This window comes from Thrips palmi, unplaced genomic scaffold, assembly GCF_012932325.1.
Source record: "Thrips palmi isolate BJ-2018 unplaced genomic scaffold, TpBJ-2018v1 HiC_scaffold_10, whole genome shotgun sequence".
NCBI lineage: Eukaryota > Metazoa > Arthropoda > Insecta > Thysanoptera > Thripidae > Thrips > Thrips palmi.
This window is the reverse complement of record NW_023144621.1, coordinates 13,223,797-13,245,902: the sequence shown is the minus strand read 5'-3', so window position 1 is coordinate 13,245,902 and position 22,106 is coordinate 13,223,797. Positions and strand designations below refer to the sequence as shown.

Genomic DNA, 22,106 nt, shown 5'->3' with positions numbered 1-22,106 from the left:
AAAATAGTTAAAATTTTCAACTAAATGTTTCCTCCGAAGCACGCAATAAGTTCATATTAAACAGGATACCCTTTACGCAATAGTCTGTTTTCGGGAATGAAAGTTTCATGAATTTTGTTTTGCTACCCGAGTAGTAAGTTTCAGTAGTAACAACGCCGAAACCAAACCTGCAGCAGACAGACTGAACCTGCAAATAAGGGTAAAGCTGCAGACAAAGTTTTCAGTTGTGAATTTTGTTTTGAAGTTGACGTGGGTTTCTCTGATTCGACAAGTTAAATGCTTAGCAAGTGACTCTGGAATCTCCATTGATAATTCATTATAATGGACCAATATCAAGGGAAATATAACACTAAAAGCACCTGTAAGTGCAATTTAACAAATTCTTCTCTTTCTGCTTTAAGTTTAATAAGTTTATTTTCTCTAGTTTTATTTGTTTGTTCTAGTGATTTCAAGTCAGACTATTACCTGTTTTTATTTTGAACTTTCCAGCTGTGAAAAGACTTATGCGAGAAGCCACAGAACTGCAGGAAGCTACGGAAGATTATTCTGCCCATCCATTGGACGAAAACCTGTTTGAATGGCATTTTACAATCAGAGGTCCTCCTGACTCTGACTTTGCTGAGGGTGTGTACCATGGCCGCATTCTTCTTCCCGCCGAGTACCCAATGAAACCACCCAACATCATTCTGCTTACGGTACTTAACACTGTTTCAAGGAAACTTTTTCTGCGTTTGCTTTAGATTTGCTGGCCAATTGACTACCATTATTGAATCATCTCTTTTTTCAGCCCAATGGTCGGTTTGAAGTGAATAAGAAAATTTGCTTGAGCATATCTGGGCACCACCCAGAAACATGGCAACCATCATGGTCGATAAGAACAGCCCTATTGGCTCTAATCGCATTTATGCCAACCCCTGGTATAGGAACGATTGGTTCCCTTGATTTCACACCAGAAGAGAGGAAGAAACTAGCAGCCAAGTATGTAGTTTTGCAATAGTGGCCGTTTTTAATCACCTGCTAGAACCACTAATTTTGTGCATCTGTTCAGGTCTCAGTCTTACGTTTGCCCAGAATGTGGAAAAATTACAGATGAGCTTGCCACAGGAGTGTCTAAACCTGCCACGGAGGAGGAGAAATCTTTGATAGATTGTGTTGCATTCAAGGTAAAACCTCTTTCAATAGTGAACATTCAATTACTTTTTCTCAGAAATTGATGGTATCATTTTTACTGTATGATTCAGGCAGAGGAAGTGCAGGAACCAAATAATAGTGGAGAGACTGAAGGTGAAACGACTGTCCCAGAGGACACTTCCCTGCCTTCTCTGAGACAAAGAGCATCTGCACTGCACTCGCCTCTGGAGACTGCTGGAGCTAATGTTTTGGATGGAGCAAGCACCTCTGTCAATTCAGGGAATTTTCAAGCCCCTGCTCATACTGCCAACATTAGTATTTTGGACCAACACAGGAGTCTTATTATAATGATAGTAGTGATGGCAATTGGTCTACTAGTTCTACGTAGGCTCATTTTGATATAAATTGGTGATGATACTTTTGTTTCCTTTTATTTGTGATTTGCATGTTCTCCATCTATTCATTTTGGTTTCTCATTTATGTTTGTTCATTAGTGTGTAAGTCATCTTCTATGCTTTGGAAAAAAGCTGTACATTTTCTCCTTGTAAGTTGCAAGCTTCAGCATCTGCTGCTTTTCTGTTCTAATTGACAGCAGCAAGGACCCCTGCAGCCCCATACACTGCAAGGTAGAATGCTTAAAACCAAAGATGTTATTGAAAAAATTGTATCAAATTTCTAGCTTGCATTCCCACTATCATGCACCTGCAGGGTCTATGCAAGAGTTTCTTGACTTTTTATAAATTTCAAATTTGCATGAACTCTAACGAGACCCATTGTTTTCCTACAACATTAAGATTAGTAGATTTTTTCTTCAAGAAGAAAGGTGAGAAAAGCCAGGAAACACAGTTTTCTTTTCTTAATTTTTTGTTCGTTGGCAATGAAGTTAAGTTTTTCTTTACTGTGTTTACAGTGATATTTGAGCCATGAGATTAGGGCTAATTAGCCCTAATCTCATGTTTGAGCTTTGATGCTTAGCTATGCATTTGTTTAAAATGTACTGTATGTCCACATAAGTGTCCTAAATGACTGTGAATGTTATGAGAGCCAAATCCTTTTGAGGTATTGTTTATTGGGGTTCTGCGCTGTAATCTTCTTGCTAATGTATTGTTTACCCATAAATTGTTTATGATTCCAATTGTATGTATGTCTCGTACAAGAAAGTTACCCAGTTGTGTACATTGTGTAGTACCTTACATTTCACATTTGTGAAAAATTATAAGTTAAATGTATATCTGTAGTGGTTTATTGAAGTTTGAAAAAGAATGAAGTCTGTTAATAAGTTTATTATCCCTGTCTTGGGACTTGTTGTTGACTTGAAATGTTAAAAAGTTATTCTATTCTATGTTAATGAGCCCTTGCAGTTTTTCATTTATTTCTGTATTCCAGAAAGTTTTTGAAACCTTGTACAGTTAAATCAGTCCTACTTTGTCCAAAAATAAATCATATTGATAAATAAACTCCACAAAGCATTGGCTCAAAAGCTAGTTTTGTTGTCTTTATCCCATTCTCTGTCCAGGGATGTGCCAAATTATCTCTGATGCCTTGTAGGTAGTTGCCCAAATATTTAGACAGCACACCCCTTCTCACAAGGTCAACATTACCAGGATCAAATCCTCGCCTTGAAAAAAATAACAACAAACAAGCATCTTGTAATTTGTGAAAATATATTATGGAAATGACTGGGCCTGGGCCTGACAGCATAAGGCAACATATTTTACATCTAGCTGAATATAGATCCAATCTAGAATCACAGATCGACATTAAATCACTTTGAGGCATGGAAACAAATTGTTCAGTAGAAAAAAGAGGAAAAGACTGAAATATTCCATAACAATGATTTAAAGGAACATAACTGAATGATTTTAAGTCAAATAAAAATTAACTAACAAGTAAAACAGCTAATAAAGTCCAATATACATGTATGACTCCTAAGTCCTTTGACAGCTAAAAATAACGGGAATTCTCTTACGTCAAAAGGAAACAGAGTTGGGACCATCATGTGGATAATATGAGGATAGTTTACTCTAATCGTATGAAATAATTAATGAGAGCATAAGACACAATTAGAAGGAAGATAGAGCAAAGATGGTATTATGAAGACTCATGCAAGAATCTATTAAAAGCATTGTAAGATGATTCTAAATCAAAAATGAGCTGTCGAACTTGAGTGTCTGAAAGTTCATCAGACGCCTGCATATTTGATAATGTGTCAAGCCAACTTGAAACTTTCTGCTTTCCCTCAAAACTGGAAGGAAGGGAACTCAACCTGTTCATGGTATCCATCAAATCTCGCAAATCTGGCTGAAGCTCGTCCATAGCTTTGATTTCCAGCCTCAGTTTGTCCATAATAGTTATGAACAGCTACAGAATAAAAATAACATGGCATGAGTAGAACGTAATTTCAAAACATAATCCATGTCCCAACAAATATTACTCACCGATACAATATCTGCAATACATTTACTTGTATTGCCTTTGTCATCCTTGATGGTAATTGGTCTATCCTCTTTGATGCGCTCCAAGGCCGCAGGACAGTCCAACTGTAAAACCAACCAATAAATGATACATGCAGAATCAATAGGCTTTGTGACAAAGAATTGGTCTGCTTACCCTATATTTCTTGACAAACGCTTCTATATTGGGAAACTCATCTCCATGTACTTGTTTGAATGCTGCTTTGTACTGGACAAGCAGTTTTGTGCACGCCGCAGTATATTCCTTAGGAGTTACGCAGTCGCGTAAGAAGGCCTTCTCCAGGTGCTGTAGCGTGTTCACCACCGCAAATAGATCCGCCATATTATCATACCTGAAAGATAACACAGTTTAGAGTTATGGATATTCAGACAAGTATTCGCAACTGAACTACATCTTACTTTTCTCTTTCCCGAGCATTGCGGAAAAGCTTGACTTCTTCAATCAACTCAGGACGGTTAGCATCTGAAAGAGTCGTAGCAACTGGTTGTTGACAAAAATATTCAAATAAGGAGAACAATAAGATTAATGCAAAGGTACCTGGTTTAGCTTACCTGAAGCCATTAGTTCTGATGATATGTAAGCAAAGAACTAACCAAACTGCAGAAGTGGGTGACAGTGCACAAGTATTTGGGTGAAAACGGGATGGTAGCTCCACAGCTAAATATTTCTTAATCAAATTGAAAGTTCTTGAGGTTCTTTGGACTGAAACGTAAAAGAACAGATAAAAACATTTACTGTGGTCTGTGGTGGTGTTTGTAGAAAAGTGACAGACGACAGATGAGTCACAACACGCAGGACTGCAACATGGCCAATGTAAAACTGTCAAAAAATTCTTGAGGTTTTGTTGGTAGTTACAACACAAATAGAGTATGATTCACTTCACATGAGAAAAAGCAAAGTTTACCAACAGAAAGGAATCCAAACTACATGGAGTGATTCCTTCTTTTCTACGTGTTTACTTGTGTTCACCATTCGAGTAGTGTTGTCATTACTGTGAGGGAAGCGGCAGCTATGAACAACGCGCTCATCCGACCCAGCTAGAGACGTCGAGGTTTGCAGCAGTTTTTACTGCAGAAACAGTTATTTACTGGGGAAAACATGAATCTTTATTTACAAAATCTATTTATTTATTTTCAGAAATGGGATCAACCTTATACAGATTAAGTTATGAAGTGGAAGTATTTTTATTTTTCAAATAAGGCTATAAATCAATCATCATCAGACTCATCACTGTCAGAATTGGAATCCGCACTTTTAGCTTGTTTCATTTCTTCATCGAACATGGTTTGGAATACAATAAATTCCTCAAGTGTTACCCCTGCAATCTTGATGGCAAACTCATCATCAGGCGTATCATAAATTTCTGACAAAGAGGGATTAGTAGTAGGAACTTTGTCACTTTGCTTCAGGTTTGGAGTCTTGTATTTCCCACATCTCTCCAAAAACACATGCCTTGTTTTTACTTCCTCCAGAGTGCATCCCAGTGCTGTTGACTTGTAATATTCTGCTGCATTTCTAACTACCATCTTGATACTTATATAATCTGACACATTTTTTAATTCATCGACACTTTGGTACATTATTTGAGGACATTTCATTAACAAAATTGCCACAAATTTATTTGAGCCTATAACAGCACGCAGCTGATCACATCTTTGTTGAACTTCGAAATTGGTTAGAGAAAAGAACATGGGATATGTGGTCAAAAGTTCTTCAACCAGATTATTTTGGTGAAAGCATTGCACCCAGCTGTACCACCTATTTGTTATTTTTTCTGGAGTCATTTTCAGAAGTCTGGGGTGTTTTAACGCCATCTCAACAACTGCAGCAGGACTGAAGCCAAACGGTACCAAGGTTTTTAAAAGGTCATTCCATGTGTCAGGCCCTCCACTTGACAGCACTGGCATCTGAGCAACTTTTTGAAACATCTTCTTGTTGCCAATACCATATTCTTTTAGAACATTGACGATTGAATCGTTATCAGAAGTAAAGCCTGAGGCAGTAGGTGAATTTGACAAGAGACATTTTCCACATGAAACTGTGGTTACAGTAGAAATTCTTGAAGGGACACCAACCAAGCTCCTAACAAATGTCTTCGAAATAATCTTTCCAACAGAATTCATTTTGCCGTAGACCTGCACAAAAGTAAAACAGAACTGAGAATCGCAATCAAACTATATTTCCAGTGCCTACAAAAAATGAGAACAGATATTTATATGGCTACCTCAATAGATTGAATGCATACGATTCAATGGAACAACTTTCAAATAAGAGGTGCTATACCACTTCATATTCCACTTAATTATTGCATTCCAGTCCAAGTTATCACAAATATGTATTCATATGCTCGTCGTATGTATGTCTGCTCTCAAGATGTCTGTAACGAAAACAATAACCTCTCCCACATCACTACCAACGCGAGAAAGAAAAATTCCCTTTCCCTCCCGAAAACTTGACAACATAACCTTATATGATGCTGATCCGTTTACATCAGTCATAGTGATGTAAATGTTTGTAAAAAATTGTTATTATTTTGTATTGATACGCAAATTGTTGACCCACTATGCTTTTTCAGTAACGGAGTAGGTAAGTTTTGAGTTTTAGAGGGAGAAAAGAGAGGGGCTAGCAGAAGCAGAAGAAGTGGAAGTAAGAAGAAAGAAAGCGGTGAACGTGCACGCGTCTGCACTACTGTTATTGTGTTGTCGAACATCCTTTCTCTCCAAGTTTCCCTTTTCACATTGTCTGTAACCATCTAAAACTGACAAATCTGCACAATGGTAAGCTTTGCGTGTTTGTTTACATCTCTCCGGTCGTCGAGACGTCAGTGTCGCATGACTGGAAAGGTTATGATTGTCTTAGGGATTGGCAGTCTCAGTTGTTTTCGTCTCATTTCTATTTCTCTTCTCTCAGCCGAAGGGCAAGAAAAAGTTTATCGACAAGAAGAACGCGGTGACCTTCCACCTCGTGCATCGCAGTCAGCAGGACCCGCTGGTCGCGGACGAGACCGCGCCCCAACATGTCTTGGTGGCTGCAGGGGCGCAGCAGGCCAAGAAGAAGGTGGGTTTAGATGTTTTGGCATCTGGCGAATTGGCCTGTGGGAGGGACTCAGTAGTGCCTTTTGCCTACTGACAGAGGCAAAGTGTTGCCCTCTTCCTACCTTTGAGGTGGCTCTCCAGGGGCCAAAGGGGGGGGGCTGTTGCCCCGCTTTAAATCCACCCCTGCCGTTTCTCATGTAATTTTTACCACACTCTCTTTGATTTTACAATAATTTGCATTTTTTCTTCTGTAGGGCAAAGCTAACTCGGAGGAGGAGCACAAGTTTGGGATATTCTATGACGACGATTATGATTACCTTCAACACCTTCGTGATACTTCGAAGCAAACTGTGCAGTGGATTCCGGTGGACACTGGGAACAACGCAAATGCTCGGGTGTTGAAGAAACAGGGGAAGTCCCAGGATGACGGTGAAAGCTCTGATGAGGAAGTTTACATTGTAGAGGTGTGTTAAGGAACCTATTTCTAAATTTTTGTGTCTGTTCTGACTGGTAATTAATATTTGTTCCTCACTCAATAATGTTGTGTTTTGCAGAAACCTAAACAACTGACACTTCCCTCCTCTGTGTTTGCCTCGGAAGTTGAAGAGGATGTTGGTCTTCTCAACAAAGCTGCTCCCCAATCGGGTACTTTCTGCATTTCTTGTCTTTTTCTAAGACGCAACATTTCATCAAATTTGACATCTAATACTTTCTGTTCTTATCTTCAGGATTGCGTCTGGATCTCGATCCTGACATTGTGGCAGCTATGGATGAAGATTTCAACTACGATGACCCAGAAAATGAATTGGAGGATAACTTCATGGAACTTGCAAATGCCTCTGGAGATGAGGAGGATGGTAGTGTTAACAGTGACTTCAATATGAGGTAAGCAGAAGGTGCTAATGTGTGCGCCAACTAAAAGTCATCCTGATCTTAAATCTGTAGTTTTAAAATTATTGTTTTCTTTAGTAGTGAATTTGGTGATGAGGAAGAGGATGATGGTTCTGAGGTTGGCAGTGAATCTCGAGACAAAGTTGGTAAACTTGGCGGAAGAATGTGTCAGTTCGAAGATGAAGAAACAAAGTCACGGTTTACTGAGTATTCCATGACTAGTTCTGTTATGAGACGTAATCAGCAGCTGTCTCTCTTAGATCACCGATTTGAAAAGGTACATGTTCTGCTAAATTTTAAGGCACTACCTTAGTCAATAAGCTATATAATATTCTCAATCCTTGCTTTTGTTGCTTTTCAGATGTTTGAAGAGTATGATGACAATGAAATTGGAGCATTGGACTGTGAAGAAATAGAGGGTTTTGTTCCTGCTACTTCAGAGCGCCTTTTAGAATGTGTTGCAGAATTTGATCAAAGAGACCCATCAGAGGTACATACTTAAATTTTTCTGCTTCATTATGCTTCTTTATTTTTGTGGTCACTTTGTATATATGATGTTATATTTGTCTCCAGCAAATTTCAAAGGATTATGAAAGAACCAATATTCCAACAGCACTGGATTCAGATTCAGAAGATGATCTTTGTGATTTGGAAGTAAAAGATGACAATGATGAGGAAAAGTGGGATTGCCAATCCATATTATCAACTTACTCCAATATTTACAACAGACCAAAATTAATATCAGAAAGAAGTTCGGTGAGATTACTTTTCAGCAAATCATTTCATTTCAGCCCTGTTATTAATAACAAGGTTCTGTTCTCACATCTCTTAATAACTTGTTTTTTAGAACCCTGGAAAAATTCGCATATCTGGCAAAACAGGCATGCCATTAGGTGTGTTTGATTCTGGCAATACAAAGCTCACTCCGAAAGCTCTAGCTAAGCTTGAAGCTGAACAAGGAAGTCTACCACAGGCTAGTGACAGGGCTGAGACAGTGATCTCCACATTATCAACCCTGTCAATCCGGCCCAAGGATGAAACCCCTGAAGAAAGGAGAACAAGGAAGAGATTGTTGAGAGAATACAGAAGGGTAAGCCGTTGCTATTAGAATGAAATGTGTCTGTGCGACATCACCATTTCTTAATCTTCCTTAAACTTGCTTACAGGAAAGGATATGTGAAAGAAAAGCCAACACTGCTGCATTTAAAGATGAGAAGAAGAGACAGGAGAAAATACTTCTTAATAATAAGAAAAATATTCCTACCATGAAAATTTTGTAATCTTCACTTGTGATCTTATTTCTTAATGTTAATCAATTACTTTCTTGAAAGCTGCTAAGGTTATTTTGGCATAAAACATAGGTTGTTAATTAAAATTGTTCTTGATGAGACCAATTGTGTGCCTGTTATTTTCCCTACTGGAAACCAATGATCAGTACTGCACTTCAATCAAATACTTCAGTCAAATACTGTTATCATACATAGTTTTTATTTTGTGTTGTTTAAAAAAATAAATATTTGTTGTATACTTTCACAACCATGGCAAACAAAATTTTCTCTAACCTAAAAGCTAAAATTAAAACAGAAAATGAACAATGATAGAAAAATAGCTCTTCATACATAACCATAACCACTGTGAATTAAGGGTTTTTGGTCACTCTCACTTCTGATGATGAAGATGAACTAAGTGGAGAAGAGTAAAAGTAAAACATCATCAGTCTTGCACATTTGAGAAAATACAAAGAACAGTCTGCACCCTTCTCTTGAGAAACTGAGAACAGCTAACACCCTCTTTGAATCAGATCTAAGAACATTTCATTCTGGCACTTAAGTTACCTTCACTTTGAAACAATATATAAAGTGTATATACTTATATAAAAAATATTAAAAGATCACAGCCAGAAGCTTCATTAGTCTAAAGTAATAAGATGTTGTTAATGAGCTTAAGACATTAAAAAAATATGTCATGTGAACATATAAAACCTAAAAGCTGCAAAAATAGTAGTAACAGAAAATAGATGATGCCTCTGTATCTTCTGCAGCTAATCCATACAATACTGTACAAGTAAGATAAAAAAATAATAAGTACAAAAATTACATTGGCAATAGTTTGAAAAGCTGGCTGTCATTGTATTGTATCATAACTTAGTTTCATGTTTAGCAGGTCCTTGGTAGCCTCGTAAAGGAAACGGTGGTGGTCGTAGGCGTAGAACAGGGCGCTGTGGCATTGTTTCATTCTCTTGTGGAGAGCTATCCTCTGAGTCATTTTCATCACCGGAATCTACATCACCTAGAGGGAAAGAGGAAAAACAGATTTGTTTTGTTATTTAAACAGATTTAGTGAGTAAAGTCAGGCCACATTTTTGTGAATAAATCATCGTGAACTTACCATCACTTGAATTAGTTGAGGCAACAAAATGATCTGACCTCAAGGTCTTTCGAGTTTTGCCCTGCCGATAATACTTAAACTGTCTGGGTAGAGTGTATGAACGAGGCAAGGAGATCTGTGACTCCATGTCTGATGGAGCTCTTTGAGGCGGCACTCTCTGAGGTAAACCGTCGATGGGACTGGCACATCTGTCTCCACAGTCGGGCGAAGAGGGCATAGCCAGCACCACATGGCTGTGGTTGTTATTTGGAACATTGCCTAAGTTGACAGCCTCAGGAAGCCTAAGAAAATGAACACAACACACATGAACACAAGGAGACCAGAAGCAATTACTTTCTTGCTTTTTGTTCCATTGATGGCGACAATACTGACCTATACAAATGTAAAAAGCGTGGAGCTAGCAGTATTTCTGGGGTGTGCGCCCGATGACGTTTTGTGTAAGGAGCTGGTTGGCGAACCGGCTGCGGGGTTGGCCCGGCGGTTTCGCGGCGTTGAAGTTTCCCTTGTAAAATTTCCTCCTCAATAACTCTCAGTTCTGCTAACTGTTTCTGTTTCTTTTCTTGCAGCTTTTGTTGGATATCTGCTCGAGCACAGCTACTTTCATTTTCACTTGAGCCACCCTGTAACAGATATTGTTAGAAACCAAGTTGATTGGAAGACTCCTTTCTGCGCACAGCCTTCATTTACAGTTACTGAAGTCCAGTTGTACCTGCTGGTTATATTGTCGAGAGAGAGGTCTGCACCAGAAAGGTATAGCATCAGGCTGTAATAAACAACGGTCATCATCACCTCCCTCCCCATCCTCTCTGCTCCTGCCACTTACAGAGCCAATAGAGGGAGGCGGTACAAAAGTTGTAGGCTTCTTTTTCTTCCTCTTCAATGCTGCTGCAGCGACTGAACTTGCAGATGCATTAGCAAACCTACAGTTAAAAACACCTTACAAAAGAAAAAAAAATTGCATGAATTGTTGTTTTAATTTATTTAATTGTTAAATGCAGCCATAGTAAAAAGTTACCTGGAATAGGAAGTCCCCTGGCTCCAGTGAGTCTCCTTGAATATTGATTTTTCTTTTCATTTGAGGAACTGACTTGGCCACTTCCACCACTAGAGTATCTTGTAGAAGAACCATCCTTCGAAAGGAAAAAAGATAAACATAAGAGAGCCAAGTCAACTTTCCTGCATCAGACTCAGTCTTCTGTTGTGCATGTCAAAACTTACCATATCCTTTCCTTGTGAAGATCCAATGGTGCCAGACTTAACAGTGCCATTGTGATAACTGGGAGCATCATAATTGAGTCTCCGTACATGGAAATACCGATAATACAGGGCCATAAAAGAGAGTCCACCAAAAAAGGTTGAAAAAACTAAGAGAGGCACTGTTGTTTTGTACCATGGAGGATCAGACCAAATCCCCACAAGCCAGACAGCTACGAGCAGAGAATTTTCAAGAAACATGATGATGTAGAAAATAGCCTAAAGAACCACACAAAAAGAAAAGCACAAACATTAAAACAAGACAAGATCACATGAGGATAAAGAAAAGAATTAAAGCAAAACACAAACAATACAAACCATTTTTTGTCGATGGTTAGACTCTTGCAAATTTATGAATGCAAACACATATATGAATCCAACCAGGGCTGAGAATACAAGTTTACGAACTCTAGGCAGCTGTTCACCATAGAAAGCATGCTTTGGCGAAATGAGCCACAAAAACATACACATCCAATGTAGCCCAATGACTACAAGAACCCAGTAGCCATACAAAGTGGCATAAATTGCAAGGGCTGTCATTCTTGACCACACTGTGCCGAGTCTCCAAAAAAATTGGAAAATAACTCCAAGCCATGTGAGCACCAGTCTGTGGATATTATGCAGGCGGACATTCTTGCTGAAAGAAGCAAGAGCCCAACAGACAGAAAATAATGAGAGAACAGTCGAGACCATATTCAAGTCTGAGAATTCTTTTGGCTGATCACTCTGCCACAGTAAATAGAGTTGGAGGAGAAGCATTGGTGCAGCTTCCACAAAGGCATGAACAAGTCGTAAGAGGCAAAGCTCTCGAACCTGCAGAAACACATTTTTGAAAATAAAACATTTTCTAACCAAATTTTTATAGATGCAAAAATAAAAAGAGTGAAACTTACCTCATGTTTGACAAATCGTAAGTCAATTGGAATAAAAAGTTTAAAATATCTCCACAACACACCAAATTGTAGAAAATGAAGGGTAATCACCAAATATCTAATGATTCTTTTCCCCTCTGATAGAGTGCCCGACTCAGCAGTCGATGTGCTGACATCGCCTTTCTCTAATATCCCATTTCGCCATGATGCACGAAGGTACCACCTCACTGACACAACCTAGAAAAGAAAAGAAATAAAAAATATCTCCATTGTGGCACACAGAAATGCTTTCAAACAGAAATATTGAAAAATTGCACACACCTGACTTGCAAGCAATGAAACAAGAATGAAAGACAAAGACAAAGCAAACCACTGAATATCTCCTCGGCAGTAAAGGGCATAGCTCATCACGAGATCGAACACGACATCGCAAAAGTAGCCCGCAAGAGAGATAATGTTAAATAGCACATCACATAGTGGAAGGAACTCATGGTCAGCTCCCATCTGGATGGCACAATACTTCCTTTACCTGAAAAATACAATGGAATACTATGGTGAGAAAGTAGTTTTGTGCTTGATTTTCCACAAATCTTTCAATCTGTTGGGGTATAACAATATAAACAGTAAAGGGTGTTCCAAAACTAAAATTGTAAATACGAATCGAGAATAGAAACAAGGCACGATTCATTGGATAAATAATGTCACCACCAACAATAACCACATCCAGACTCATTGGAATGTGAGGAATTCGATTGAGGTCTGAGGTTAACTAAAGGGATTCACCGAGTTTAAGGCCACAAACAATCAAAGAAATGGAACGTTACTTTGAAGTGGGATCAATTTCTACGGGATATCTCACCAGTGGGATCAGAATAATCATAAAAAGCAGAATTGAGCTGACACATTCAACAGGTAGTCTGAGGAGAGATTTGATGCGGACGCCATAATCAGCAGAACCCAAACAAAACAAAACAAAAAATTTACCGTAGGCGGCTGGGTATGAGAAACTTGTAGTTTGTACCTTCTAATTTGTCATACAAAAACAACAAGAAAAACAACAAAAACACAACAACGCAGCTTTTGACTGGACTGGAAATAAGTTTGTGGATACCTGAAAAGCCGAACTTTTGTGGCGAAAGTGAAATAAGGTGTAACAGTCTCACGTCTGTACTACCTCGTACGTATTAATTCACGACTTTGACGTGAAATGTATTATAGAAAGTCTCCGTGTGGCGATACGTTTGTCAAAAGAAACTAAGCATGTCACCATTGAGACAGTCAATGGCATTCTCATTCTTCGATTGTCAGTCTTTATCAGTATTTAGCGGTATTTCAAATAAATCTCCGAAAGTTGGAGCTTAATTTTTATATATTTGATCTCAGTAATTAGACTAATCAGAAGTTTTTTAAATAATGTAAAGCTGTCATTTTGGGAAAGGTTATGGTGTCTGTATTGGTTTTGGCCTTTGGCATTGGTAGCTTTCTGCATATACTTTTTGTAATCGCTTTCTGCGTCTTTGCATGAACAGCTAAATATCTCAGTCCGATAGGCAATCTTGTACGAGCCCAAAAGCAGTGAACCAGTTTGTATTCGTTTGGCAACGTAAACGCTCTTGATATAAGTAGTCTCTATCATATGTCTCGCAAGTGATTAGGTGATGGTAATATTCTTGATGGCTGTGGTATTGAGTATTATCTAGTTTGTGTTGTCAGTGAATTTAAATCACTTTCAACTTGCTTTGTTCTTTTTTTTAGCTTTTAATGATGGAGGAAAAAGAAGACACTTCACAGAAACTGGTAACTTCTTCTTTCTTTATTTCTTCTCTATTTCTTTATGATCAGAATTTATTGCTTCTGAATTTTTTAACTTCCAAACATCTCACATTTAAGATGTCAGTACATCAGTGCCTTGTTAACAATTTAAATTTTGCCTGAAGCAGGTGGTGGTGCGTTCATATTTGCATACAGCTTTTCTAATTTTGGTTTTGGATTTAAAACATTTTGAACCCATGTAATTTATATTCACGGCAAAACCTGTTTTCTTTTTGTGACTGCATTTCAATCCCTCCCCTGACAACTCACTCATTTCAACTGTAAACTTACCTTTTTTTCTGTTTACCTTCATTATTTACCAGAAAACAGAGGCAGAGGACTCTAACATGGGTGAAGCACCAAAGAAAACTCGCATTGACCTCTCATCCCTGCCTACTCGACAGTACCTGGACCAGACAGTTGTGCCCATTTTAATTCGAGGCTTAACTACCCTCTCTAAAGAAAGGTAAGTAACTTATGGTTTATTTGATTTGAATCAGGAGGGTTTTACTGTTTATGTGAAACATTCTATTTCCATTTATTTTCAGGCCAGCAGATCCTATAAGCTTCCTAGCCTCCTATTTAATGAAGAATAAGGCCCAATTTGAGTCTGCATCATCAGCTTCAGCTGTGTCAGCCCAACCATCCACATCAGCAACATGAAGCCATTTTATGATTTTCCATATTTATGTACCATACAATTGGCTGTGTATCAGAGGACCAGGACTACTAGAGAAAGCTTTTTACCTTGTACAAATCATTCAGAAGTTTTGTAATGCTTATTACCACTTGTCCTTGTTCATTCATTCTGGTTTGATTTGTTTTAAAAAATCATTCTATGATTGAAAGTGTGGTTTATTCCCTCACTACCTCAAAACTCCTCCATGTTCTGATTTTTGTTCATGCTTAATTGAATGAATTAAACTTTCCTTCAGGAAGAAAATTGTATTAAAGTGACTGTTATGTTTTCTACTTTGGAGTTTGCATGTGACTTAGATATAGTTTTCTCAGGAAGTAAAATGTTGAGCAACTCGACCTTTTCTTTATTCACCTAATCGTCCTCTGTGGAATGGAGCAGGGCGCTCCCCCATCGACTTTCGCAAATTTGGTCGATTTTTTTTTTTTTGCAGAGTAATCGCCCTTGAAGCACTGAAGTGCGCTGAAGCTGGCCGCGCTGTAATGACTTGCCATCTCAAAGGGCGAGAGGGGAACTACACGACGAAAAGACGAGCCGCAAATAGACCCTGTCAGGTCTTCGGGTCAGCAGACGGGGGAAAGTAGCAAAGCAAAACCAAATGGCAGAAATGTTGTCAACGAGGACACCTGCCGTGGACGCCCGTGCGACTCGTGCGACGGGGTTGAGACTTGAGTCAACGCATTTTATATTCAGGTGTCGTGCGTTGTGATGCAACCGCAACTTGCAAGTTATTGCAAAGAAAAATCCAGCAGTGTTTGAAACCTTGATGCTCGCCTCGTTCCGCGGCCTGGCTGGGCTTGGCGCGTGTGACAGGGGACCCTCTGACGTGCCGCGAGCAGCCTGTCACGCTTGTCACATCAACGCGTCAAAACTGTATGACGGGAGCCCAACTCCAGCCGCAGACCAACGAGGACGAGGCGGCCGAGATGATGGGGGGACTCCTCGAGGCACTGTGAAACCAAGTGGGGAGAACTCCGCACTCCACGCCAGGAAGTGTGGAGTTCTCTACACTTGGTTCGAGTGGGCGGACCTCCTTCTCCTCGCACAGTGGGCCAGAAGACCGGTGGAGGCGGCCGAAACTCTAGGCGCGTTTTGAGCTCGGGAGCCGTGAAACAGGACACGCACTGAACATATGCGACCCCACCAATGGATTGCTCTCCGAACGAGGAATCCATTGGTGGAGTCACACGTTCGGTTCAAGTCCTGTTTAGCGACTCTGGAGCTCAAAACGTGTCTGGAGTTTTGGCCGCCTCCTCCGGTCTTCTGGCCCACTGTGCCTCGGTGGTCCACGTTACTCTGGCTCGCATCGAGTGACGTCATTGTCTCGTCGACACGGGTGTACGCCTTGAAATCAGCGCGCGTTGAAGGGTCTGTATTTTATTGGCGGTTTGTCTCGCCAGGAAGCCCCCGTGTTCCTCCCCCTGCCAACCGGGCGGCACTAGGCGGCACCGGGGTGCGTTCGCGAAGTCCCGCCTCACCCCCTCCGTCCGCCGTCCGCCTGTTCGGCGAGCAGCAGCGACCAGACGCCGTTTCTGTCTCTCTCACTGCTCTTCGGGACGCCCCATGAGTGCGAGAGAGAGAGAGAGCCTGTAGACGCACAGTGGGCCAGAAGACCGGTGGAGGCGGCCAAAACTCTAGACGCGTTTTGAGCTTCAGAGTCCCTAAATGAGACTCGAACCGAACGTGTGACCCCACCAATGGATTCCTCATTCGGAGAGCTATCCATTGTTGGGGTCACACGATCGGTTCAAGTCGCATTTAGCGACTCTGGAGCCGAAAACGCGTCTCGAGTTTTGGCCGCCGCCACCGGTCTTCTGGCCCACTGTGAGACGCCGCCGCAGTGGCCCGAGGGCCCGGTGTTTGCCAAGTCGGGCCGGCAGGGGCCGGCGGGGCGTAGGGCAGGGCGCCAGTCACGTGGAGGCGCCCGTAGGGTGAAGTGGACCAGTCCGACCAGTGCGATCCTGATCCTTGGACGCCACACTGTCCGCGAGTACAGTGCGGGGCCTGCAACCTTCGCGCTTCGCGTCCGAGTCACTGCCGACCTCCAGAGCCTCCAGGGCGTGGCGAGGCGAGGCGCCGGGCGCAGCGACACCATGATCCAGGACATTCAGGACGTGGACCCCGCCAAGCCGCCCCGCGAGCTGGGGCACTCGGCCATCGTGTCGGTCGAGTTTGAAGTGTACGGCCAAGTGCAAGGTGAGGGGAGGGGGTATCCTCGGATACCCTCTGGGTGTCGCCACCGTCGCCAGAGTGGCGAGACTTTCTGTCTCCCTCGCACTCATGGGGCGTGCCGCAAGGGTGCGAGAGAGACAGCGGCAAGCTCTGCAGTGCAAACCAAAACCGAGGGTCCCGTTTTCTGTTGAAGGGGTGTACTTCACGAAGTACTGCAGGGAACGCTGCCTGGAGCTGGGCCTCGGCGGCTGGGTCAAGAACTCCAAGAAGGGGACCATCCTGGGCAAGATGCAGGGGGAGAAGAGATACGTCGAACAAATGTAAGTCATTTGCACCAACGGGAAGAAAAGAGAGAAAGTCAGACCGAAATCGAAGACCGTGTGTGCGACCCTCCCTATCAAGACAGGCGGGCCATTGAAACCGAGAAAGAATGCGCGCCGGTTGGACCTTGTTTTCCCAGGGTGTAGGCGCGAAAATGATTGAAAGTGCGCGGGTGCAGAGACCGGCCGGCCGACGGAGCCGCGAGACGCGTCTGGCGTCCCTTAAAATAATACAACAATGGGGAGGGTGCCCTGTTCGCCCTGCTGCTCTGCTTCCCTCAGGAGGAGGAGGAGGAGGCCCTCTCACTCTCGGACCGCCTCCGTTGGGCGCGCGCCAGCAGCGCCAGTAGGACGATGCCGCGCATGCTCTCCCGTCTCTCTCGCACCCCTTCGGGCGGCCAATCGAGTGGGAAAGAGAGAGAGAGAGAGAGAGAGAGAGAGAGAGAGAGAGAGAGAGAGAGAGAGAGAGAGAGAGAGAGAGAGAGAGACGGGGTGACAAAATCACTTTCGGAATGAACCTGCTGCCGGGCAGCCTGGCCCTTTGTCTAGGCCAGCGCTAGCGAGCGCGACCGCGGCGGACTTTGGGGCTTTGACCGGGCCGATGCCGATTCACAGTGTGGGAGGCGCGGCCCGGCCAACCCTCGCCCCGCGCCAACACTTCGCGCCTTGTCGTTTCCGTCGCTCCGTCTCTGTCGCACTCACGGGGCTCTCCGCAGCGGTCCGAGAGAGACAGAGCGATGCCGTCACTTTGGCGGGCTGTCGATGGGCGCCGCCGGACTGTGTTTACATTGCTACCCGACGCTGGGCCAAGACGGGTCGGGGCGGGGCGGGGCGGCCAGGGCGGGGGCGTCGCCAGCGTTATTTGTGGACCGTGTTGAGGTTAGGAATGCACCAGCTGCCCTTGCAGCGCTTGCAGCGCTTGCGTCCGGCAGGGCGGTGCAGGGCGCCTGCACCGTGCACCGGCACCATCAGCTGGGCCCGTGCTGTATTGCCTCACACTTGCGTCCGCCTGGCGGCACGCGCGCCCGCCCGTCCCTCAGTGGACCAGAAGGCCGGCGGCGGCTAAAACTCTACACGCGTTTTGAGCTCCAGAGTCGCTAAATGGGACTCGAATAGAACGTGTGACACCACCACTGGATTCCTCGCTCGGAGAGCAATCCATTGGTGAGGTCACACGATCGATTCGAGTCCCATGTAGCGACTCCACAGCTCAAAACGCGTCTAGATTTTTGGCCGCCAACCCACTGTGCGTCCGGGGTGGCCCACTGCAGCCAACCATCACGCTGTAAATCAAACGCCATGTCGACTTGTTCCAGGATCTCGTGGCTGTCCAAGACCGGGAGCCCCGGCTGCAGGATAGAGCGCTGCGACCTGCTCAACCTGGAGTACCTGAGGCGGCCCGAGTTCCGGGGCTTCACCATCCGCTTCTAAGCCGCCCAAACATCCACCCGTGTGTTCGTGTGTGTTTACGTCTGTCTGTCTGTGTGTCTGAGTGAGTGAGTGTGTGATTTGCGTGGGACATGATCGTATTAAGAAAAGTGACCGTCGTGCTATAGCGATAATGTATGTACAAAGATATTTTTGTTGACATAGAGCAAATATATACTTTCCAACCCACACGCGTGTGCTTTTCCTGGTGAACCCGCCATCCTGCGGCAGGACCGACCGCATCATTGGGCCGCTCGTCATTCCGTCTCTCTCGCACCCTTGCGGAAAGCCGCGCCAGTCACGTGAGTGCGAGGGAGGAGCCGGTGCCAAGGCGGCGTGCAGTGCAGCACTGGAGTCGTGCAGGCCAAGGCCGCGGGGTGGGGACTGCGCCGAGTGCGCCCCGTCTTCGAAAGTGCGATGGAGTTAAGCTCCCCCTTCCTCCACGCAGAGGAATATTGCTCGCGACGCCTATCTTATCTCGCTTCGAGAAGAATCAGCGGATGCACCACCAAATGCCGCGTCTTGCAGTGGACCGCCCCGTACTGCAGACTGATTCCGAGGGTCGTTTTCGTCGCTCTGTCTCTCTCGCACCTACAAGGCGCGCTCCATGAGTGCGAGATAGACACATAGCGATGGTAGCGCTCGGAATCAGTGTGCTGGAAGCGTTGTGCAAAGCGCGAGCCAAACCTGCGGCAGTGCCGGCGAGCGCAGCGCCCGCCATGGGCAGGGTAGGCCAGCCCGCCACGCAGCCCGCCACGCAGCCCGCCACGCAGCCCGCCACGCAGCCCGCCACGCAGCCCGCCACGCAGCCCGCCACGCAGCCCGCCACGCAGCCCGCCACGCAGCCCGCCACGCAGCCCGCCACGCAGCCCGCCACGCAGCCCGCCACGCAGCCCGCCACGCAGCCCGCCACGCAGCCCGCCACGCAGCCGTGCAGGGCTTTCCCGGACTTGTAGCGCCTGCGAGGTAGGCCACGGTCTCGGCCCGTAACACACCGTTGTGGAGACGGTGGCCTACCTCGCCCCCTGAAGACGACAGGCGCGAGGTAGGCCACCGTCTCCACAACGGTGTGTTACGGGCCGACACCGTGGCCTACCTCACAGGCGCTACAAGTCTAGTCGGAGGGAGACGCGTTTTGAGCTCCAGAGTCAACAAATGGGACTCGGACCGAACGTGTGACCCCACCAATGGCTTGCTCTCCGAACGAGGAATCTATTGGTGGGGTCACACGTTGCGTTTGAGTCCTGTTCAGCGACTCTGGAGCTCAAAACGCGTGTAGGCTTTTGGCCGCCTCCACTGGCCTTCTGGCCCACTGTGCAAGGCCAAACCCGGCCAAACCCACACGAGAGAGGTTCTGCAACGCTGTGGCCACAGACTGGAACCTCACTGCCAACGCTGCAGGCGGTGAAACGGGTGGAACACGTGAAACAACGACAGCCTTGACTAGAGTGCATCAATAACGTTACACTGATCTCCGCTTATCCCATTGAGTGAACAAAAGGGAATAATGGCAACCATTATCCCTAACTGGCAATAGAAATGGTTCTGAAATGCCTTTCTGGCCTTTCGGCCGGCCGCCTGCATGCGCGCCGTGCTGGAACACAATCCTTAAGGCCTTCATGCCGCTCGCTCCGCCCGGCCGGCCCCGCCCCGCCCCGCCCCGTCCCGCCAGCCCCACCCCGCCCCGCCACTCCGCACGTGGATCGGGATTAGCGGAAACGGCTTAGCGACGTGCTCGTTGAGACGGCGGCGGATTTTTTTTGCAGTGAGGCCGGTCTCAGCTCCGCCAGACAGCGTGACAGTTTTATTGGGGGTCCTGGGAATCCATGAGGCCCGAAACGCTCGGACCATATCTTAGGGTGTGCCAGCGACTAGGGAGAGACAGTGCATCGCACAGTGGGCCAGAAGACCGGCGCCGGCGGCCTAAACTATAGACGCGTTTTTAGCTGCAGAGTCGCTAAGCAGGACGCGAACCGAACGTGTGACCCCACCAATGGACTCCTCGTTCGGAGAGCAATCCATTGGTGGGGTCACACGTTCTGTGCGAGTCCCATTTAGCGACTCTGGGGCTCAAAACGCGCCAAGGGTTTCGGCCGCCTCCACCGGTCTTCTGGCCCACTGAGCATCGAGCCCCAGACGCCGCGCAAGCAGTGCAACCTTCAAGGGGCCTCGGCCGACCGGTCTAATCCAAATCCCTCTTTCCTGCCCGATTTTCGAATTCGCGCCGTCCTCGCTGCGTGGGCGCGGCGGCGCTCTGTCTCTCTCGCACCCCTGCGAGACCATGCGGGACTCCCTACGAGTGCGAGAGAGTCAGGGCAGCAGCCCTCGGCAGTCCTTGGCCGTGGGCCGTCCGCCGTACTTGTCTGTCCGGTCGGCACTTAGCAGACGACAATTCCAGCAATTTGGCGGGAAATTGTCGCGCATCGTTGGCAGTCGGAGAGGAGAGGGGGGGAGGGGTTAATTCTGCTGCTGTCCATATGGCAGCGGCAGCGCCCCCCGAACGTGTATGTGTGTGTGTGGGGGGGGGGGGGAGTGAAGGGGGAGGGGTAAGTATAGGTGTGGGTTTGGGTTCTTCCTCGGGAAACAGACGAATGGTTCAAATACTATACCCGGGATATCTTGGTCGTCCCCCCGCCACCGCCCCCTCCATAAAGGCGGCCACTCAACAAGCGAGATTAGGCATGAAAGGGTGGCGCAAATTGTGTGAGGGTGTTGGATTCCAGCCGCGAAGGTTGCCGTTTCCAGCTCCCTGCACATCCTTGTTAGCACGTGGCCTGCCTCCACCCACAGCCTGCCTCCACGGCCTGCCTCCACGGCCTGCCTCCACGGCCTGCCTCTCCACGGCCTGCCTCTCCACGGCCTGCCTCTCCACGGCCTGCCTCTCCACGGCCTGCCTCTCCACGGCCTGCCTCTCCACGGCCTGCCTCTCCACGGCCTGCCTCTCCACGGCCTGCCTCTCCACGGCCTGCCTCTCCACGGCCTGCCTCTCCACGGCCTGCCTCTCCACGGCCTGCCTCTCCACGGCCTGCCTCTCCACGGCCTGCCTCTCCACGGCCTGCCTCTCCACGGCCTGCCTCTCCACGGCCTGCCTCTCCACGGCCTGCCTCTCCACGGCCTGCCTCTCCACGGCCTGCCTCTCCACGGCCTGCCTCTCCACGGCCTGCCTCTCCACGGCCTGCCTCTCCACGGCCTGCCTCCACGGCCTGCCTCCACGGCCTGCCTCCACGGCCTGCCTCTCCACGGCCTGCCTCTCCACGGCCTGCCTCTCCACGGCCTGCCTCTCCACGGCCTGCCTCTCCACGGCCTGCCTCCAGGAGGAGGAGGAGAAGGAACAGGCACACTCGGGGAGAAGTCCTTCGAAATATCCACTCTGCAAACGCCGAACGCTTTGTTGAATCTAAGTTGGCACAGTGTTTTCCTCGTTGGCCCTTGGTTGGCCCGGCCCGACGGGCTGTCCGTCGCGGTCCGTCCCGGCCAAGCCAGCTCGAGGGGCACAGACTGATGGCCGTCTCGTTGGACCTGGAAGACCCACATTTGTTCGAATCAGCAAAAGCAACGCCGAGACAGCGAGCAGACAGCGAGGCACACGACGCGACACGTGTCACCGAAGGAAGTCGACTCAGCGTCTCGC

The 22,106-nt window shown here is 46.0% G+C and overlaps 7 protein-coding genes across 8 annotated transcripts; 4 read left to right on the top strand and 3 right to left on the bottom strand.

Moving 5' to 3' along the window:
- The first annotated feature begins 34 nt into the window (after window positions 1-34).
- LOC117653566 (ubiquitin-conjugating enzyme E2 J1-like) lies at window positions 35-2,611 on the top strand. Its single transcript, XM_034399348.1, has 5 exons — window positions 35-361; window positions 490-695; window positions 788-978; window positions 1,049-1,163; window positions 1,242-2,611. Exons 1-5 carry the CDS (start codon window positions 322-324, stop codon window positions 1,533-1,535), a joined length of 846 nt encoding a protein of 281 aa, XP_034255239.1. The 5' UTR covers window positions 35-321; the 3' UTR covers window positions 1,536-2,611.
- Window positions 2,612-2,776: 165 nt separating this feature from the next.
- Window positions 2,777-4,381, bottom strand: LOC117653578 (vacuolar protein sorting-associated protein 28 homolog). Its single transcript, XM_034399369.1, has 5 exons — window positions 4,158-4,381; window positions 4,005-4,068; window positions 3,742-3,937; window positions 3,570-3,671; window positions 2,777-3,492 (listed from the first exon to the last, which is right to left on the bottom strand). The coding sequence occupies exons 1-5, from the start codon at window positions 4,165-4,167 to the stop codon at window positions 3,223-3,225; spliced, it is 642 nt and encodes a 213-aa protein (XP_034255260.1). The 5' UTR covers window positions 4,168-4,381; the 3' UTR covers window positions 2,777-3,222.
- A 330-nt stretch (window positions 4,382-4,711) lies between these two features.
- LOC117653560 (transcription termination factor 4, mitochondrial-like) lies at window positions 4,712-5,983 on the bottom strand. Its single transcript, XM_034399335.1, has 2 exons — window positions 5,831-5,983; window positions 4,712-5,741 (listed from the first exon to the last, which is right to left on the bottom strand). The coding sequence occupies exon 2, from the start codon at window positions 5,727-5,729 to the stop codon at window positions 4,815-4,817; it is 915 nt and encodes a 304-aa protein (XP_034255226.1). The 5' UTR covers window positions 5,730-5,741; window positions 5,831-5,983; the 3' UTR covers window positions 4,712-4,814.
- A 239-nt stretch (window positions 5,984-6,222) lies between these two features.
- Window positions 6,223-8,927, top strand: LOC117653533 (protein LTV1 homolog). 2 transcript variants are annotated; one of them, XM_034399283.1, is made up of 10 exons: window positions 6,223-6,383; window positions 6,517-6,663; window positions 6,896-7,105; window positions 7,196-7,286; window positions 7,370-7,526; window positions 7,614-7,809; window positions 7,894-8,022; window positions 8,106-8,288; window positions 8,380-8,622; window positions 8,699-8,927. In XM_034399283.1, exons 1-10 carry the CDS (start codon window positions 6,381-6,383, stop codon window positions 8,810-8,812), a joined length of 1,473 nt encoding a protein of 490 aa, XP_034255174.1. In that variant the 5' UTR covers window positions 6,223-6,380; the 3' UTR covers window positions 8,813-8,927. The 2 variants fall into 2 exon arrangements, with proteins under 2 accessions (XP_034255174.1, XP_034255167.1); XM_034399276.1 differs by having other exon boundaries at window positions 7,611-7,809.
- Window positions 8,928-8,998: 71 nt separating this feature from the next.
- Window positions 8,999-13,003, bottom strand: LOC117653526. Its single transcript, XM_034399264.1, has 10 exons — window positions 12,906-13,003; window positions 12,368-12,575; window positions 12,068-12,283; window positions 11,493-11,987; window positions 11,139-11,393; window positions 10,936-11,050; window positions 10,630-10,856; window positions 10,293-10,540; window positions 9,921-10,201; window positions 8,999-9,821 (listed from the first exon to the last, which is right to left on the bottom strand). Exons 2-10 carry the CDS (start codon window positions 12,548-12,550, stop codon window positions 9,670-9,672), a joined length of 2,172 nt encoding a protein of 723 aa, XP_034255155.1. The 5' UTR covers window positions 12,551-12,575; window positions 12,906-13,003; the 3' UTR covers window positions 8,999-9,669.
- Window positions 13,004-13,071: 68 nt separating this feature from the next.
- LOC117648589 (protein dpy-30 homolog) lies at window positions 13,072-14,893 on the top strand. The gene is made up of 4 exons (XM_034391160.1): window positions 13,072-13,223; window positions 13,802-13,843; window positions 14,182-14,324; window positions 14,407-14,893. Exons 2-4 carry the CDS (start codon window positions 13,808-13,810, stop codon window positions 14,519-14,521), a joined length of 294 nt encoding a protein of 97 aa, XP_034247051.1. The 5' UTR covers window positions 13,072-13,223; window positions 13,802-13,807; the 3' UTR covers window positions 14,522-14,893.
- A 1,551-nt stretch (window positions 14,894-16,444) lies between these two features.
- LOC117649465 (acylphosphatase-2) lies at window positions 16,445-18,664 on the top strand. The gene is made up of 3 exons (XM_034392305.1): window positions 16,445-16,751; window positions 16,921-17,047; window positions 18,364-18,664. The coding sequence occupies exons 1-3, from the start codon at window positions 16,649-16,651 to the stop codon at window positions 18,476-18,478; spliced, it is 345 nt and encodes a 114-aa protein (XP_034248196.1). The 5' UTR covers window positions 16,445-16,648; the 3' UTR covers window positions 18,479-18,664.
- The last annotated feature ends 3,442 nt before the right edge of the window (window positions 18,665-22,106 follow it).

Coding starts and splice junctions, on each gene's coding strand:
- LOC117653566 (XM_034399348.1), top strand. CDS start 322: ATGGACCAATATCAAGGGAAATATAACACTAAAAGCACCT. Junction 362..489: donor ATATAACACTAAAAGCACCT/GTAAGTGCAATT, acceptor TGAACTTTCCAG/CTGTGAAAAGACTTATGCGA. Junction 696..787: donor CCAACATCATTCTGCTTACG/GTACTTAACACT, acceptor CTCTTTTTTCAG/CCCAATGGTCGGTTTGAAGT.
- LOC117653578 (XM_034399369.1), bottom strand. Junction 3,938..4,004: donor AATGCTCGGGAAAGAGAAAA/GTAAGATGTAGT, acceptor GTTATCTTTCAG/GTATGATAATATGGCGGATC. Junction 3,672..3,741: donor CGTTTGTCAAGAAATATAGG/GTAAGCAGACCA, acceptor TTGGTTTTACAG/TTGGACTGTCCTGCGGCCTT.
- LOC117653560 (XM_034399335.1), bottom strand. CDS start 5,729: ATGAATTCTGTTGGAAAGATTATTTCGAAGACATTTGTTAGGAGCTTG.
- LOC117653533 (XM_034399276.1), top strand. Junction 7,106..7,195: donor AGGAAGTTTACATTGTAGAG/GTGTGTTAAGGA, acceptor TGTGTTTTGCAG/AAACCTAAACAACTGACACT. Junction 8,023..8,105: donor ATCAAAGAGACCCATCAGAG/GTACATACTTAA, acceptor ATTTGTCTCCAG/CAAATTTCAAAGGATTATGA.
- LOC117653526 (XM_034399264.1), bottom strand. CDS start 12,550: ATGGGAGCTGACCATGAGTTCCTTCCACTATGTGATGTGCTATTTAAC. Junction 12,284..12,367: donor TTTCATTGCTTGCAAGTCAG/GTGTGTGCAATT, acceptor TTTCTTTTCTAG/GTTGTGTCAGTGAGGTGGTA. Junction 11,394..11,492: donor CTAACCATCGACAAAAAATG/GTTTGTATTGTT, acceptor GTGGTTCTTTAG/GCTATTTTCTACATCATCAT.
- LOC117648589 (XM_034391160.1), top strand. CDS start 13,808: ATGATGGAGGAAAAAGAAGACACTTCACAGAAACTG. Junction 13,844..14,181: donor AAGACACTTCACAGAAACTG/GTAACTTCTTCT, acceptor ATTATTTACCAG/AAAACAGAGGCAGAGGACTC. Junction 14,325..14,406: donor ACTACCCTCTCTAAAGAAAG/GTAAGTAACTTA, acceptor ATTTATTTTCAG/GCCAGCAGATCCTATAAGCT.
- LOC117649465 (XM_034392305.1), top strand. CDS start 16,649: ATGATCCAGGACATTCAGGACGTGGACCCCGCCAAGCCGCCCCGCGAG. Junction 16,752..16,920: donor AGTGTACGGCCAAGTGCAAG/GTGAGGGGAGGG, acceptor TTTCTGTTGAAG/GGGTGTACTTCACGAAGTAC. Junction 17,048..18,363: donor AAGAGATACGTCGAACAAAT/GTAAGTCATTTG, acceptor GACTTGTTCCAG/GATCTCGTGGCTGTCCAAGA.